The following is a 12,591-nucleotide window of genomic DNA, read 5'->3' as shown; positions in this document are numbered from 1 at the left end:
GGACAGAGACAGTCTCAGGTAGAGTTCAGAACCAGGTGATAATGAACAGAGACAGTCTCAGGTAGAGTTCAGTACCACATGATAATGGACAGAGACAGTCTCAGGTAGAGTTCATTACCACGTGATAATGGACAGAGACAGTCTCAGGTAGAGTTCAGAACCACGTGATAATGGACAGAGACAGTCTCAGGTGCAGTGCAGTACCACATGATAATGGACAGAGACAGTCTCAGGTAGAGTTCAGTACCATGTGATAATGGACAGAGACAGTCTCAGGTAGAGTTCAGAACCACGTGATAATGGACAGAGACAGTCTCAGGTAGAGTTCAGAACCACGTGATAATGGACAGAGACAGTCTCAGGTAGAGTTCAGTACCACATGATAATGGACAGAGACAGTCTCAGGTAGAGTTCAGTACCACATGATAATGGACAGAGACAGTCTCAGGTAGAGTTCAGTACCACATGATAATGGACAGAGACAGTCTCAGGTAGAGTTCAGAACCACATGATAATGGACAGAGACAGTCTCAGGTAGAGTTCAGAACCACATGATAATGGACAGAGACAGTCTCAGGTAGAGTTCAGAACCACGTGATAATGGACAGAGACAGTGTCAGGTAGAGTTCAGTACCACATGATAATGGACAGAGACAGTGTCAGGTAGAGTTCAGAACCACGTGATAATGGACAGAGACAGTCTCAGGTAGAGTTCAGAACCACGTGATAATGGACAGAGTCTCAGGTCCAGAATCTCCAGATGTTCATCACTTTTGACTTTACAACAGACAAATATAGTAGCCTACACTCAGCAATCATAAACTGTGTTTTGTGTGAAGACATACGGAATGTCAATGTGACTCCATATTGTGTCCTGCTGAAGTCTATTATTCAGAGAAGGACTTAGCTGTTTTCCTTCTAATCTCGATCCAGGATCAATCTGTTCCCTAATCCAAACCTACGCTCTGATATAATCAATACAAGTGAATATTAATGCTGCCTAAATAAATGAGATAATGTCTCTCTCTCTCTCCGTCTCTGAACCAGAGTCTGTTTCATCCAGTTCAGACTAAATGACAGGCTAAGTCATTAGAGGGGAGATCATCCGTCTTGGAATTCAGGGTGAGAGAAAGAGCCCTGGTTCACTGGCCTGGATGACAAGAGGGAGTTCACCTCCACATGCATATGAACACACACATCTCATTGGAGAGACTGAGAACATCACCAAAGTCATGCCAAGGGCATACAAGAGTGTCCATATGGTCAGAGGTCAACAGAAATGTAATTATGACAACGAGGTGAAGTACAGGCACTTTAATTATTCAACCCTCCTGTATGACACAGGGATGGGGTGGGGGTGTAGTGTGAGAATGATCTCTCTATCTGATCTGCGAGGCAGAGGCTCTGTGTTTGATGGGGGAGGAGTTAGCCACAGCTGGGAGATGAAGGTTCCGGGACACAAAGTTCCTCTGGCGGACATCAGTGGGAGGGACTTCCCTGGAAGAGGTGTTCCCATTGGAGGAGGCAGAGTGGGGTGGGGTGTAAGCAGGCGTGGTTCCTTTCACCTCGTACGTCCACTGCATGTCTGCTGTCTGGGGGAGAGACAAAGCAGCTGTCAGCCAGTGAGGTGTGTGTCTGCTGTCTGGGGGAGGGACAAGCATCTGTCAATCAGTGAGGTGTGTGTGTCTGCTGTCTGGGGGAGGGACAAGCATCTGTCAGCCAGTGAGGTGTGTGTCTGCTGTCTGGGGGAGGGAGAGCATCTGTCAGCCAGTGAGGTGTGTGTGTCTGCTGTCTGGGGGAGAGACAAGCAGCTGTCAACCAGTGAGGTGTGTGTATCTGCTGTCTGGGGGAGGGACAAGCATCTGTCAATCAGTGAGGTGTGTGTGTCTATATCTGTTGCCCTGATCCGTACACTACACTCTTAGAAAAAAAGAGTTCCAAAAGGGTTCTTCGGCTTTCCCCATAGCAGAACCCTTTTTGGTTCCAGGTAGAACCATTTTTGATTCCAGGTAGAACCCTTTTGGATTCTATATAGAAAGAACCCTATGTAGAAAGAATCCTATTTCTACATGGAACCCAAAAGGGTTCTATCTGGAACCAAAAAGGGTTCTTCCAGAGGTTCTCCTATGGGAACAGTCGAAGAGCCCTTTTAGCTTCTAGATAGCACCTTTTTTTTAGCTACGAGTGTAGTGTGTTACTAGCCAGACATACCTGGACCAGCAGCGTAGCGTGGTGTCTCTTGCTGTACATGGAGGGGGTGAAGGAGACGGTGAGGAGGGTACCGGCTGACCCCACTGGGAGGAGCTCACCTGAGGAGGGACACACCTGGAACTCACTGCCCCCACCTGGCAGGAACCCTGCTGTGAACGGCTCTGGGTACCTGCCACATAGACATGCAGGAACACACACATGGATAGGGTAGGTGTCAGAGAAACACACACACACACACACACACACACACACACACACACACACACACACACACACACACACACACACACACACACACACACACACACACACACACACACACACACACACACACACACACACACACACACACACACATGGATAGGGTAAGTGTCAGAGAAACACACACACACACACACACACACACACACACACACACACACACACACACACACACACACACACACACACACACACACACACACACACACACACACACACACACACACACACACACACATGGATAGGGTAAGTGTCAGACACAACACACACACACACACACACACACACACACACACACACACACACACACACACACACACACACACACACACACACACACACACACACACACACACACACACACACACACACACACACACACAGCTTGACCTGGTCTGGCTGGTCAGTCTGAAGCCCACAGCAGAGGTCTTGTGTAGCCCTGCAGCGTTAATGGTGATGACGTCATCAACCTGCGGCTCGGTGGAGATGAGGCTGATGGGGAACTTCCAGAGCCCACCTGTCAAACACTGAACCGCCAGCACAGCTGAACACCTAGGGAGAGGAGGGGAGGTGGGGAAGAGGGGATGGGAGAAGAGAGGAGGGGAGACGAGAGGAGGAGAGGGGAGAAGAGAGGAGGGGAGGGGAGGGGAGAAGAGAGGAGAAGAGAGGAGGGGAGGAGGGGATGGGAGAATAGAGGAGAAGAGAGGAGGGGAGGAGGGAATGGGAGAAGAGAGGAGGGGAGACGAGAGGCGGAGAGGGGAGAAGAGAGGAGAAGAGAGGAGGGGAGACGAGAGGCGGAGAGGGGAGAAGAGAGGAGAAGAGAGGAGGAGAGGTGGGGATGGGAGAAGAGATGAGAGGAGGGGAGGGGAGAAGAGAGGAGAAGAGAGGAGGGGAGGAGAGGGGAGAAGAGAGAAGAGAGGAGGAGAGGGGAGAAGAGAGGAGGAGAGGGGAGAAGAGAGGAGGAGAGGGGAGAAGAAAGGTGGAAAGGGGAGAAGAGAGGAGAAGAGAGGAGGGGAGGTGGGGATGGGGAGGGGAGAAGAGAGGAGAAGAGAGGAGGGGAGGTGGGGATGGGAGAAGAGATGAGCGGAGGAGAGGGGAGAAGAGAGGAGGGGAGGGGAGAAGAGAGGAGGAGAAGGGAGAAGAGAGAAGGGGAGAAGAGAGGAGGAGATGGGAGAAGAGAGGAGGAGAGACGAGAGGAGGAGAGGGGAGAAGAGAGGAGGGGAGAAGAGAGGAGGGGAGATGAGAGGAGGAGAGGGGAGAAGAGAGGAGGGGAGACGAGAGGAAGAGAGGGGAGAAGAGAGGAGGAGAGGGGAGAAGAGAGGAGGGGAGACGAGAGGAGAGGGGAGAAGAGAGGAGAAGAGAGGAGGAGAGGGGAGAAGAGAGGAGGAGAGGGGAGAAGAAAGGTGGAAAGGGGAGAAGAGAGGAGAAGAGAGGAGGGGAGGTGGGGATGGGGAGGGGAGAAGAGAGGAGAAGAGAGGAGGGGAGGAGAGGGGAGAAGAGAGAAGAGAGGAGGAGAGAGGGAGAGAGAGAGGAGGAGAGGGAGAAGAGAGGAGGAGAGGGGAGAAGAAAGGTGGAAAGGGGAGAAGAGAGGAGAAGAGAGGAGGGGAGGTGGGGATGGGGAGGGGAGAAGAGAGGAGAAGAGAGGAGGGGAGGTGGGGATGGGAGAAGAGATGAGCGGAGGAGAGGGGAGAAGAGAGGAGGGGAGGGGAGAAGAGAGGAGGAGAAGGGAGAAGAGAGAAGGGGAGAAGAGAGGAGGAGATGGGAGAAGAGAGGAGGAGAGACGAGAGGAGGAGAGGGGAGAAGAGAGGAGGGGAGAAGAGAGGAGGGGAGATGAGAGGAGGAGAGGGGAGAAGAGAGGAGGGGAGACGAGAGGAAGAGAGGGGAGAAGAGAGGAGGAGAGGGGAGAAGAGAGGAGGGGAGACGAGAGGAGAGGGGAGAAGAGAGGAGGGGAGACGAGAGGAGGAGAGGGGAGAAGAGAGGAGGAGAGGGGAGAAGAGAGGAGGGGAGATGAGAGGAGGGGAGGGGAGAAGAGAGGAGGGGAGGATGGGATGGGAGAAGAGAGGAGGGGAGGGTAGGGGAGAAGAGAGGAGGGGAGGGAAGAGGAGGGGATGGGAGAAGAGAGGAGGGGAGGGAAGAGGAGGGGATGGGAGAAGAGAGGAGGAGAGGGGAGAAGAGAGGAGGGGAGGGAAGAGGAGGGGAGGGGAGAAGAGAGGAGGGGAGGATGGGATGGGAGAAGAGAGGAGGGGAGGGGAGAAGAGAGGAGGGGAGGGGAGAAGAGAGGAGGGGAGGGAAGAGGAGGGGAGGGGAGAAGAGAAGAGAGGAGGGGAGGATGGGATGGGAGAAGAGAGGAGGGGAGGGTAGGGGAGAAGAGAGGAGGGGAGGGAAGAGGAGGGGATGGGAGAAGAGAGGAGGGGAGGGAAGAGGAGGGGAGGGGAGAAGAGAGGAGGGGAGGGAAGAGGAGGGGAGGGGAGAAGAGAGGAGGGGAGGGAAGAGGAGGGGATGGGAGAAGAGAGGAGGAGAGGGGGGAGAAGAGAGGAGGGGAGGGAAGAGGAGGGGAGGGGAGAAGAGAGGAGGGGAGGAGGGGATGGGAGAAGAGAGGAGGGGAGACGAGAGGAGGAGAGGGGAGAAGAGAGGAGGGGAGGGAAGAGGAGGGGAGGGGAGAAGAGAGGAGGGGAGGAGGGGATGGGAGAAGAGAGGAGGGGAGGGGAGAAGAGAGGAGGGGGGGGGAGGGGAGAAGAGAGGAGGGGAGGGAAGAGGAGGGGAGGGGAGAAGAGAAGAGAGGAGGGGAGGATGGGATGGGAGAAGAGAGGAGGGGAGGGTAGGGGAGAAGAGAGGAGGGGAGGGAAGAGGAGGGGATGGGAGAAGAGAGGAGGGGAGGGAAGAGGAGGGGAGGGGAGAAGAGAGGAGGGGAGGGAAGAGGAGGGGAGGGGAGAAGAGAGGAGGGGAGGGAAGAGGAGGGGATGGGAGAAGAGAGGAGGAGAGGGGAGAAGAGAGGAGGGGAGGGAAGAGGAGGGAGGGGAGAAGAGAGGAGGGGAGGAGGGGATGGGAGAAGAGAGGAGGGGAGACGAGAGGAGGAGAGGGGAGAAGAGAGGAGGGGAGGGAAGAGGAGGGGAGGGGAGAAGAGAGGAGGGGAGGAGGGGATGGGAGAAGAGAGGAGGGGAGAAGATAGGAGGAGAGGGGAGAAGAGAGGAGAGGAGGGGAGAAGAGAGGAGGAGAGGGGAGAAGAGGGGAGGGGAGATGAGAGGAGGAGAGGGGAGAAGAGAGGAGGGGAGTGGAGAAGAGGGGAGAAGAGAGGAGGAGAGGGGAGAAGAGAGGAGAGGAGGGAAGAAGAGAGGAGGAGAGGGGAGAAGAGGGGAGGGGAGAAGAGAGGAGGAGAGGGGAGAAGAGAGGAGAGGAGAAGAGAGGAGGGAAGAGGAGAGGGTGAGGAGAGAGGAGGGTAGAGGAGGGGACAGGGTGAGGGGAAGAGGATAGGGGAGTGGAGGGGAGAGGAGGGTAGAGGATGGGACAGGGTTAGGGGAAGAGGATAGGGGAGTGGAGGGGAGAGGGGGAGGAGGAAGGTAGAGGAGGAGAGGGAGAGGGGAACACAAATAGATACAGTCTCTGAAGAGTAATTATTTATAAGTAATGCACTTTATCAGATGTTAGTCTGCTACCTGGATTTCTAGAAGGTGCAGAGCTGAGAGCCAGTGTGTGTGTGTGTGATATGCATGCGTTTGTGTGTGTGTGTAATATGCGCACGTTTGTGTGTGTGTGTGTGTGTGTGTGTGTGTGTGTGTGTGTGTGTGTGTGTGTGTGTGTGTGTGTGTGTGTGTGTGTGTGTGTGTGTGTGTGTGTGTGTGTGTGTGTGTGTGTGTGTGTGTGTGTGTGTGTGTGTGTGTGTGTGTCTATGTGATGTATGTCCGTTACCTGAGAGGTTTGTAAGGGGTGAAGATGATGTTGATGGTGAGAGAGACGATGCCAGAGTGGGGGTCTCGGTGACAGTTCAGTAGAGACAGGGTTACACAGCCCTCCAGCTGGGACCGCTCAGCATCACTGTTGTAACACACCTCACATAGGAAGTCTTCTAGAGCCAGCCTGAAGCCTGCTGCTAGACATGGATGGACACACACACACACTGACTCAGTTCTGATACTCTGTGTATACAGCCAAGTTATCATTGACTCAGTACTGATACTCTGTGCATACAGCCAAGTTATCATTGACTCAGTACTGGTACTCTGTGTATACAGCCACGTTATCATTGACTCAGTACTGATACTCTGTGTATACAGCCAAGTTATCATTGATTCAGTACTGATACTCTGTGTATACAGCCACGTTATCATTGACTCAGTACTGATACTCTGTGTATACAGCCAAGTTATCATTGACTCAGTACTGATACTCTGTGTATACAGCCACGTTATCATTGACTCAGTACTGATACTCTGTGTATACAGCCAAGTTATCATTGACTCAGTACTGATACTCTGTGTATACAGCCATGTTATCATTGACTCAGTACTGGTATTCTGTGTAAACAGCCATGTTATCATTGACTCAGTACTGGTACTCTGTGTAAACAGCCAAGTTATCATTGACTCAGTACTGGTATTCTGTGTAAACAGCCATGTTATCATTGACTCAGTACTGGTATTCTGTGTAAACAGCCATGTTATCATTGACTCAGTACTGGTACTCTGTGTAAATAGCCAAGTTGTCTGACAGTCGTGGTATATCAGACCGTTTACCACGGAGATGATAAAACATTTATTTTTACTGCTCTAATTACGTTGGTAAACCCAGTTTATAATATCAATAAGGCACCTGGGGGTTTGTGGTATATGGCCAATATACCACGGCTAAAGGCTGTATTCAGGCACTCTGCATTGAGATGTGCTTAAGAACAGCACTTAGCAAATCAAATCAAATCAAATTTTATTTGTCACATACACATGGTTAGCAGATGTTAATGCGAGTGTAGCGAAATGCTTGTGCTTCTAGTTCCGACAAAGCAGTGATAACCAACAAGTAATCTAACTAACAATTCCAAAACTACTGTCTTATACACAGTGTAAGGGGATAAGGAACATGTACATAAGGATATATGAATGAGTGATGGTACAGAGCGGCATAGGCAAGATACAGTAGATGGTATTGAGTGCAGTATTTACATATGAGATGAGTATGTAAACAAAGTGGCATAGTTAAAGTGGCTAGTGATACATGTATTACATAAAGATGCAGTAGATGATATAGAGTACAGTATATACATATACATATGAGATGAATAATGTGGGGTATGTAAACATTATATTAGGTAGCATTGTTTAAGATAGAAGCTGTTTTTCAGTCTCTCGGTCCCAGCTTTGATGCACCTGTACTGACCTCGCCTTCTGGATGATAGCGGGGTGAACAGGTAGTGGCTCGGGTGGTTGTTGTCCTTGATGATCTTTATGGCCTTCCTGTGACATCGGGTGGTGTAGGTGTCCTGGAGGGCAGGTAGTTTGCCCCCAGTGATGCGTTGTGCAGACCTCACTACCCTCTGGAGAGCCTTACGGTTGTGGGCGGAGTAGTTGCCGTACCAGGCGGTGATACAGCCCGACAGGATGCTCTCGATTGTGCATCTGTAGAAGTTTGTGAGTGCTTTTGGTGACAAGCCAAATTTCTTCAGCCTCCTGAGGTTGAACAGGGAGTACAGGAGAGGGCTCAGAACGCACCCTTGTGGGGCCCCAGTGTTGAGGATCAGTGGGGTGGAAATGTTGTTGCCTACCCTCACCACCTGGGGGCAGCCCGTCAGGAAGTCCAGTACCCAGTTGCACAGGGTGGGGTCGAGACCCAGGGTCTCAAGCTTGATGACGAGCTTGGAGGGCACTATGGGGTTAAATGCCGAGCTATAGTCGATGAACAGCATTCTCACATAGGTATTCCTCTTGTCCAGATGGGTTAGGGCAGTGTGCAGTGTGATTGAGATTGCATCGTCTGTGGACCTATTTGGGCGGTAAGCAAATTGGAGTGGGTCTAGGGTGTCAGGTAGGGTGGAGGTGATAAGGTCCTTGACTAGTCTCTCAAAGCACTTCATGATGACGGAAGTGAGTGCTACAGGGCGGTAGTTGTTTAGCTCAGTTACCTTAGCTTTCTTGGGAACAGGAACAATGGTGGCCCTCTTGAAGCATGTGGGAACAACAGACTGGGATAAGGATTGATTGAATATGTCCGTAAACACACCAGCCAGCTGGTCTGCGCATGCTCTGAGGGTGCGGCTGGGGATGCCGTCTGGGCCTGCAGCCTTGCGAGGGTTAACACGTTTAAATGTTTTCCTCACGTCGGCTGCAGTGAAGGAGAGTCCGCATGTTTTCGTTGCAGGCCGTGTCAGTGGCACTGTATTGTCCTCAAAGCGGGCAAAAAAGTTATTTAGTCTGCCTGGGAGCAAGACATCCTGGTCCGTGACAGGGCTGGTTTTCTTTTTGTTATCTGTGATTGACTGTAGACCCTGCCACATGCCTCTTGTGTTTGAGCCGTTGAATTGTGACTCTACTTTGTCTCTATACTGACACTTAGCTTGTTTGATTGCCTTGCGGAGGGAATAGCTACACTGTTTGTATTCGGTCATGTTTCCGGTCACCTTGCCCTGATTAAAAGCAGTGGTTCACGCTTTCAGTTTCACGTGAATGCTGCCATCAATCCACGGTTTCTGGTTTGGGAATGTTTTAATCGTTGCTATGGGAACGACATCTTCAACGCACGTTCTAATGAACTCGCTCACCGAATCAGCGTATTCGTCAGTAGCAGTGGTCTATTGGCCACATACCACACCCCCTCGGGCCTTATTGCTTAATGATATCATTGTTAGTCTACACCTGTTGTTTACCAAGCATGTGACACATACAATTGTATTTGATTTGACACACACACTCACTATCTAACCTGACTTTGTCAAAACAGCAATATGGTGTGTGTTGTCAGGAGACTAGACACATCCTACAAGGAGAATGATGATGTGTGTGTTGTCAGGAGACTAGACACATCCTACAAGGAGAATGATGATGTGTGTGTTGTCAGGAGACTATAAACATCCTACAAGGAGAATGATGATGTGTGTGTTGTCAGGAGACTAGACACATCCTACAAGGAGAATGATGATGTGTGTGTTGTCAGGAGACTAGACACATCCTACAAGGAGAATGATGATGTGTGTGTTGTCAGGAGACTATAAACATCCTACAAGGAGAATGATGATGTGTGTGTTGTCAGGAGACTAGACACATCCTACAAGGAGAATGATGATGTGTGTGTTGTCAGGAGACTATAAACATCCTACAAGGAGAATGATGATGTGTGTGTTGTCAGGAGACTAGACACATCCTACAAGGAGAATGATGATGTGTGTGTTGTCAGGAGATTATTGTGACGATTATGAACAAGTGGACTTCACTTAACCAGAGTTAGCATTTTATGCTAACGAACACTGTGAACATTGTCAGCTGACTAGGTTACCTTGGATATGCTCTGTTGAGACAGAAATGATGCATTACAATTAGCTACATAATCACATCACACACTCTCAGGGTACAGGCCCACACACTCTCAGGGTACAGGCCCACACACTCTCAGGGTACAGGCCCACACACTCTCAGGGTACAGGCCCACACACTCTCAGGGTACAGGCCCACATATGACAACACACACTCTCAGGGTACAGGCCCACACACTCTCAGGGTACAGGCCCACACACTCTCAGGGTACAGGCCCACACACTTTCAGGGTACAGGCCCACACACGACAACACACACTCTCAGGGTACAGGCCCACACACGACAACACACACTCTCAGGGTACAGGCCCACACACTCTCAGGGTACAGGCCCACACACTCTCAGGGTACAGGCCCACACACTCTCAGGGTACAGGCCCACACACTCTCAGGGTACAGGCCCACACACGACAACACACACTCTCAGGGTACAGGCCTACACACGACAACACACATTCTCAGGGTACAGGCCTACACACGACAACACACATTCTCAGGGTACAGGCCCACACACTCTCAGTGTACAGGCCCACACACTCTCGGGGTACAGGCCCACACACTCTCAGGGTACAGGCCCACACACGACAACACACACAATGACGTGCAACACACACTCACTTCAAACCTAACTTCCAGTGAAGTTGATGTGATCTCACCTGAGGTTCCGGAGGAGGGGGCCCTGATGAGAGTTGTGTCTGTGTTGCTGATGGAGGAGGGGGCCCTGATGAGAGTTGTGTCTGTGTTGCTGATGGAGGAGGGGGCCCTGATGAGAGTTGTGTCTGTGTTGCTGATGGAGGAGGGGGCCCTGATGAGAGTTGTGTCTGTGTTGCTGATGGAGGAGGGGGCCCTGATGAGAGTTGTGTCTGTGTTGCTGATGGAGGAGGGGGCCCTGACGAGAGTTGTGTCTGTGCTGCTGATGGAGGAGGGGGCCCTGATGAGAGTTGTGTCTGTGCTGCTGATGGAGGAGGGGGCCCTGATGAGAGTTGTGTCTGTGTTGCTGATGGAGGAGGGGGCCCTGATGAGAGTTGTGTCTGTGTTGCTGATGGAGGAGGGGGCACTGATGAGAGTTGTGTCTGTGTTGCTGATGGAGGAGCCAGGAACACATCCCGTCAACAGCACCTCCACTCTCTCCTCCACTCGACCGCGAGCCTCACATTCTATCACCGCTGGACGAGAGGGTTCAGGAGGGGCCTCTGGGATGCCATGGATGGGGTAGACCCAGCGGAGCACACGCACCCGGTCCTTCTCTACCTCCACACACCTGTACACAGAGAAACACCTGTTACACACACACACACACACACACACACACACACACACACACACACACACACACACACACACACACACACACACACACACACACACACACACACACACACACACACACACACACACACACACACACACACACACACACACTGTACTGACTTGTCCCTCTGGGCCGTGGTGAGTGGTGAGTCCAGGCAGGGGAAGTTGAAAAGGGGCTCTAGCTGAACCAGGAGCCAGGCCTGGTGCAGTTGCATGGAGTCAGGGGCAAACACCACAGGAATGTCCACACTGGCCCCTGCAGACACACGCACACCTGGAGCCAACATGGAGGACGGGAGGGACAAGCTTTACTAGTGTATCTAACATGTAGGCTGAAACTCAGGCTAACACCGTGGAGAACAGAGGAACTAAGCCTTTCAAGTAAGGCTTGACACAGAGATGTGTAAGAACTGACCTTGTGTCTGTTTGAGGGGGATGCAGAACACTTTCCTGTCACAGATGAAGGACTGGCTTGATCTCTTCTGACCGGGTTCCTCGTCTGATAGGAGAATGAACCATTACTACCATCATGTCTCTACTAGGCCTGTTTCCCTATGTGTCTGGGGTAGGACTATGTCTGTACATGCATACTGTATACAGTGGGGCAGTCCACCATAATTTGCAAATAAATTAATTAAAAATCCTACAATGTGGGCCTCCCGGGTGGCGCAGTGGTTAAGGGCGCTATACTGCAGCGCCAGCTGTGCCATCAGAGTCCCTGGGTTCGCGCCCAGGCTCTGTCGCAACCGGCCGCGACCGGGAGGTCCGTGGGGCGACGCACAATTGGCCTAGCGTCGTTAGGGAGGGCTTGGTCGGTAGGGATGTCCTTGTCTCGTCGCGCACCAGCGACTCCTGTGGCGGGCCGGGCGCAGTGCGAGCTAACCAAGGTTGCCAGGTGCACAGTGTTTCCTCCGACACATTGGTGCGGCTGGCTTCCGGGTTGGATGCGCGCTGTGTTAAGAAGCAGTGTGGCTGGTTGGGTTGTGTATCGGAGGACGCCATCAACCTTCGTCTCTCCTGAGCCGTACGGGAGTTGTAGCGATGAGACAAGATAGTAGCTACTAAACAATTGGATACCATGACATTGGGGGTAAAATAAAACAAATTAAAACATTTTTTTAAATCCTACAATGTGATTTTATGGATTTTTTCCCCTCATTTTGTCTGTCATAGTTGAAGTTACAGGCCTCTCTCATCTTTTTAAGTGGGAGAACTTGCACAATTGGTGGCTGACTAAATACTTTTTGCCCCACTGTATGTGTGTGTGCGTGTCCAGTGTGTGTGTCCAGTGTGTA

General features: G+C 51.7%; 1 protein-coding gene across 1 annotated transcript in view; it reads right to left on the bottom strand.

The window, feature by feature from the left end:
- Window positions 1-1,263: 1,263 nt before the first annotated feature.
- Window positions 1,264-12,591, bottom strand: part of LOC124010488 (cilia- and flagella-associated protein 47-like) — a 29,995-nt gene continuing 18,667 nt past the window's right edge. Inside the window, exons 12-18 of the mRNA XM_046322971.1 lie at window positions 11,712-11,795; window positions 11,417-11,570; window positions 10,642-11,246; window positions 6,379-6,559; window positions 2,863-3,024; window positions 2,212-2,380; window positions 1,264-1,592 (exon numbers count right to left, since the gene is read on the bottom strand). Of these exons, the coding sequence (XP_046178927.1) occupies window positions 1,380-1,592; window positions 2,212-2,380; window positions 2,863-3,024; window positions 6,379-6,559; window positions 10,642-11,246; window positions 11,417-11,570; window positions 11,712-11,795 (1,568 nt within the window). The 3' untranslated portion in view covers window positions 1,264-1,379. The remainder of the gene's footprint in view (window positions 1,593-2,211; window positions 2,381-2,862; window positions 3,025-6,378; window positions 6,560-10,641; window positions 11,247-11,416; window positions 11,571-11,711; window positions 11,796-12,591) is intronic.

The sequence above is a fragment of the Oncorhynchus gorbuscha genome, linkage group LG23, assembly GCF_021184085.1.
Source record: "Oncorhynchus gorbuscha isolate QuinsamMale2020 ecotype Even-year linkage group LG23, OgorEven_v1.0, whole genome shotgun sequence".
NCBI lineage: Eukaryota > Metazoa > Chordata > Actinopteri > Salmoniformes > Salmonidae > Oncorhynchus > Oncorhynchus gorbuscha.
This window is presented reverse-complemented; position numbering and strand designations above follow the sequence as displayed.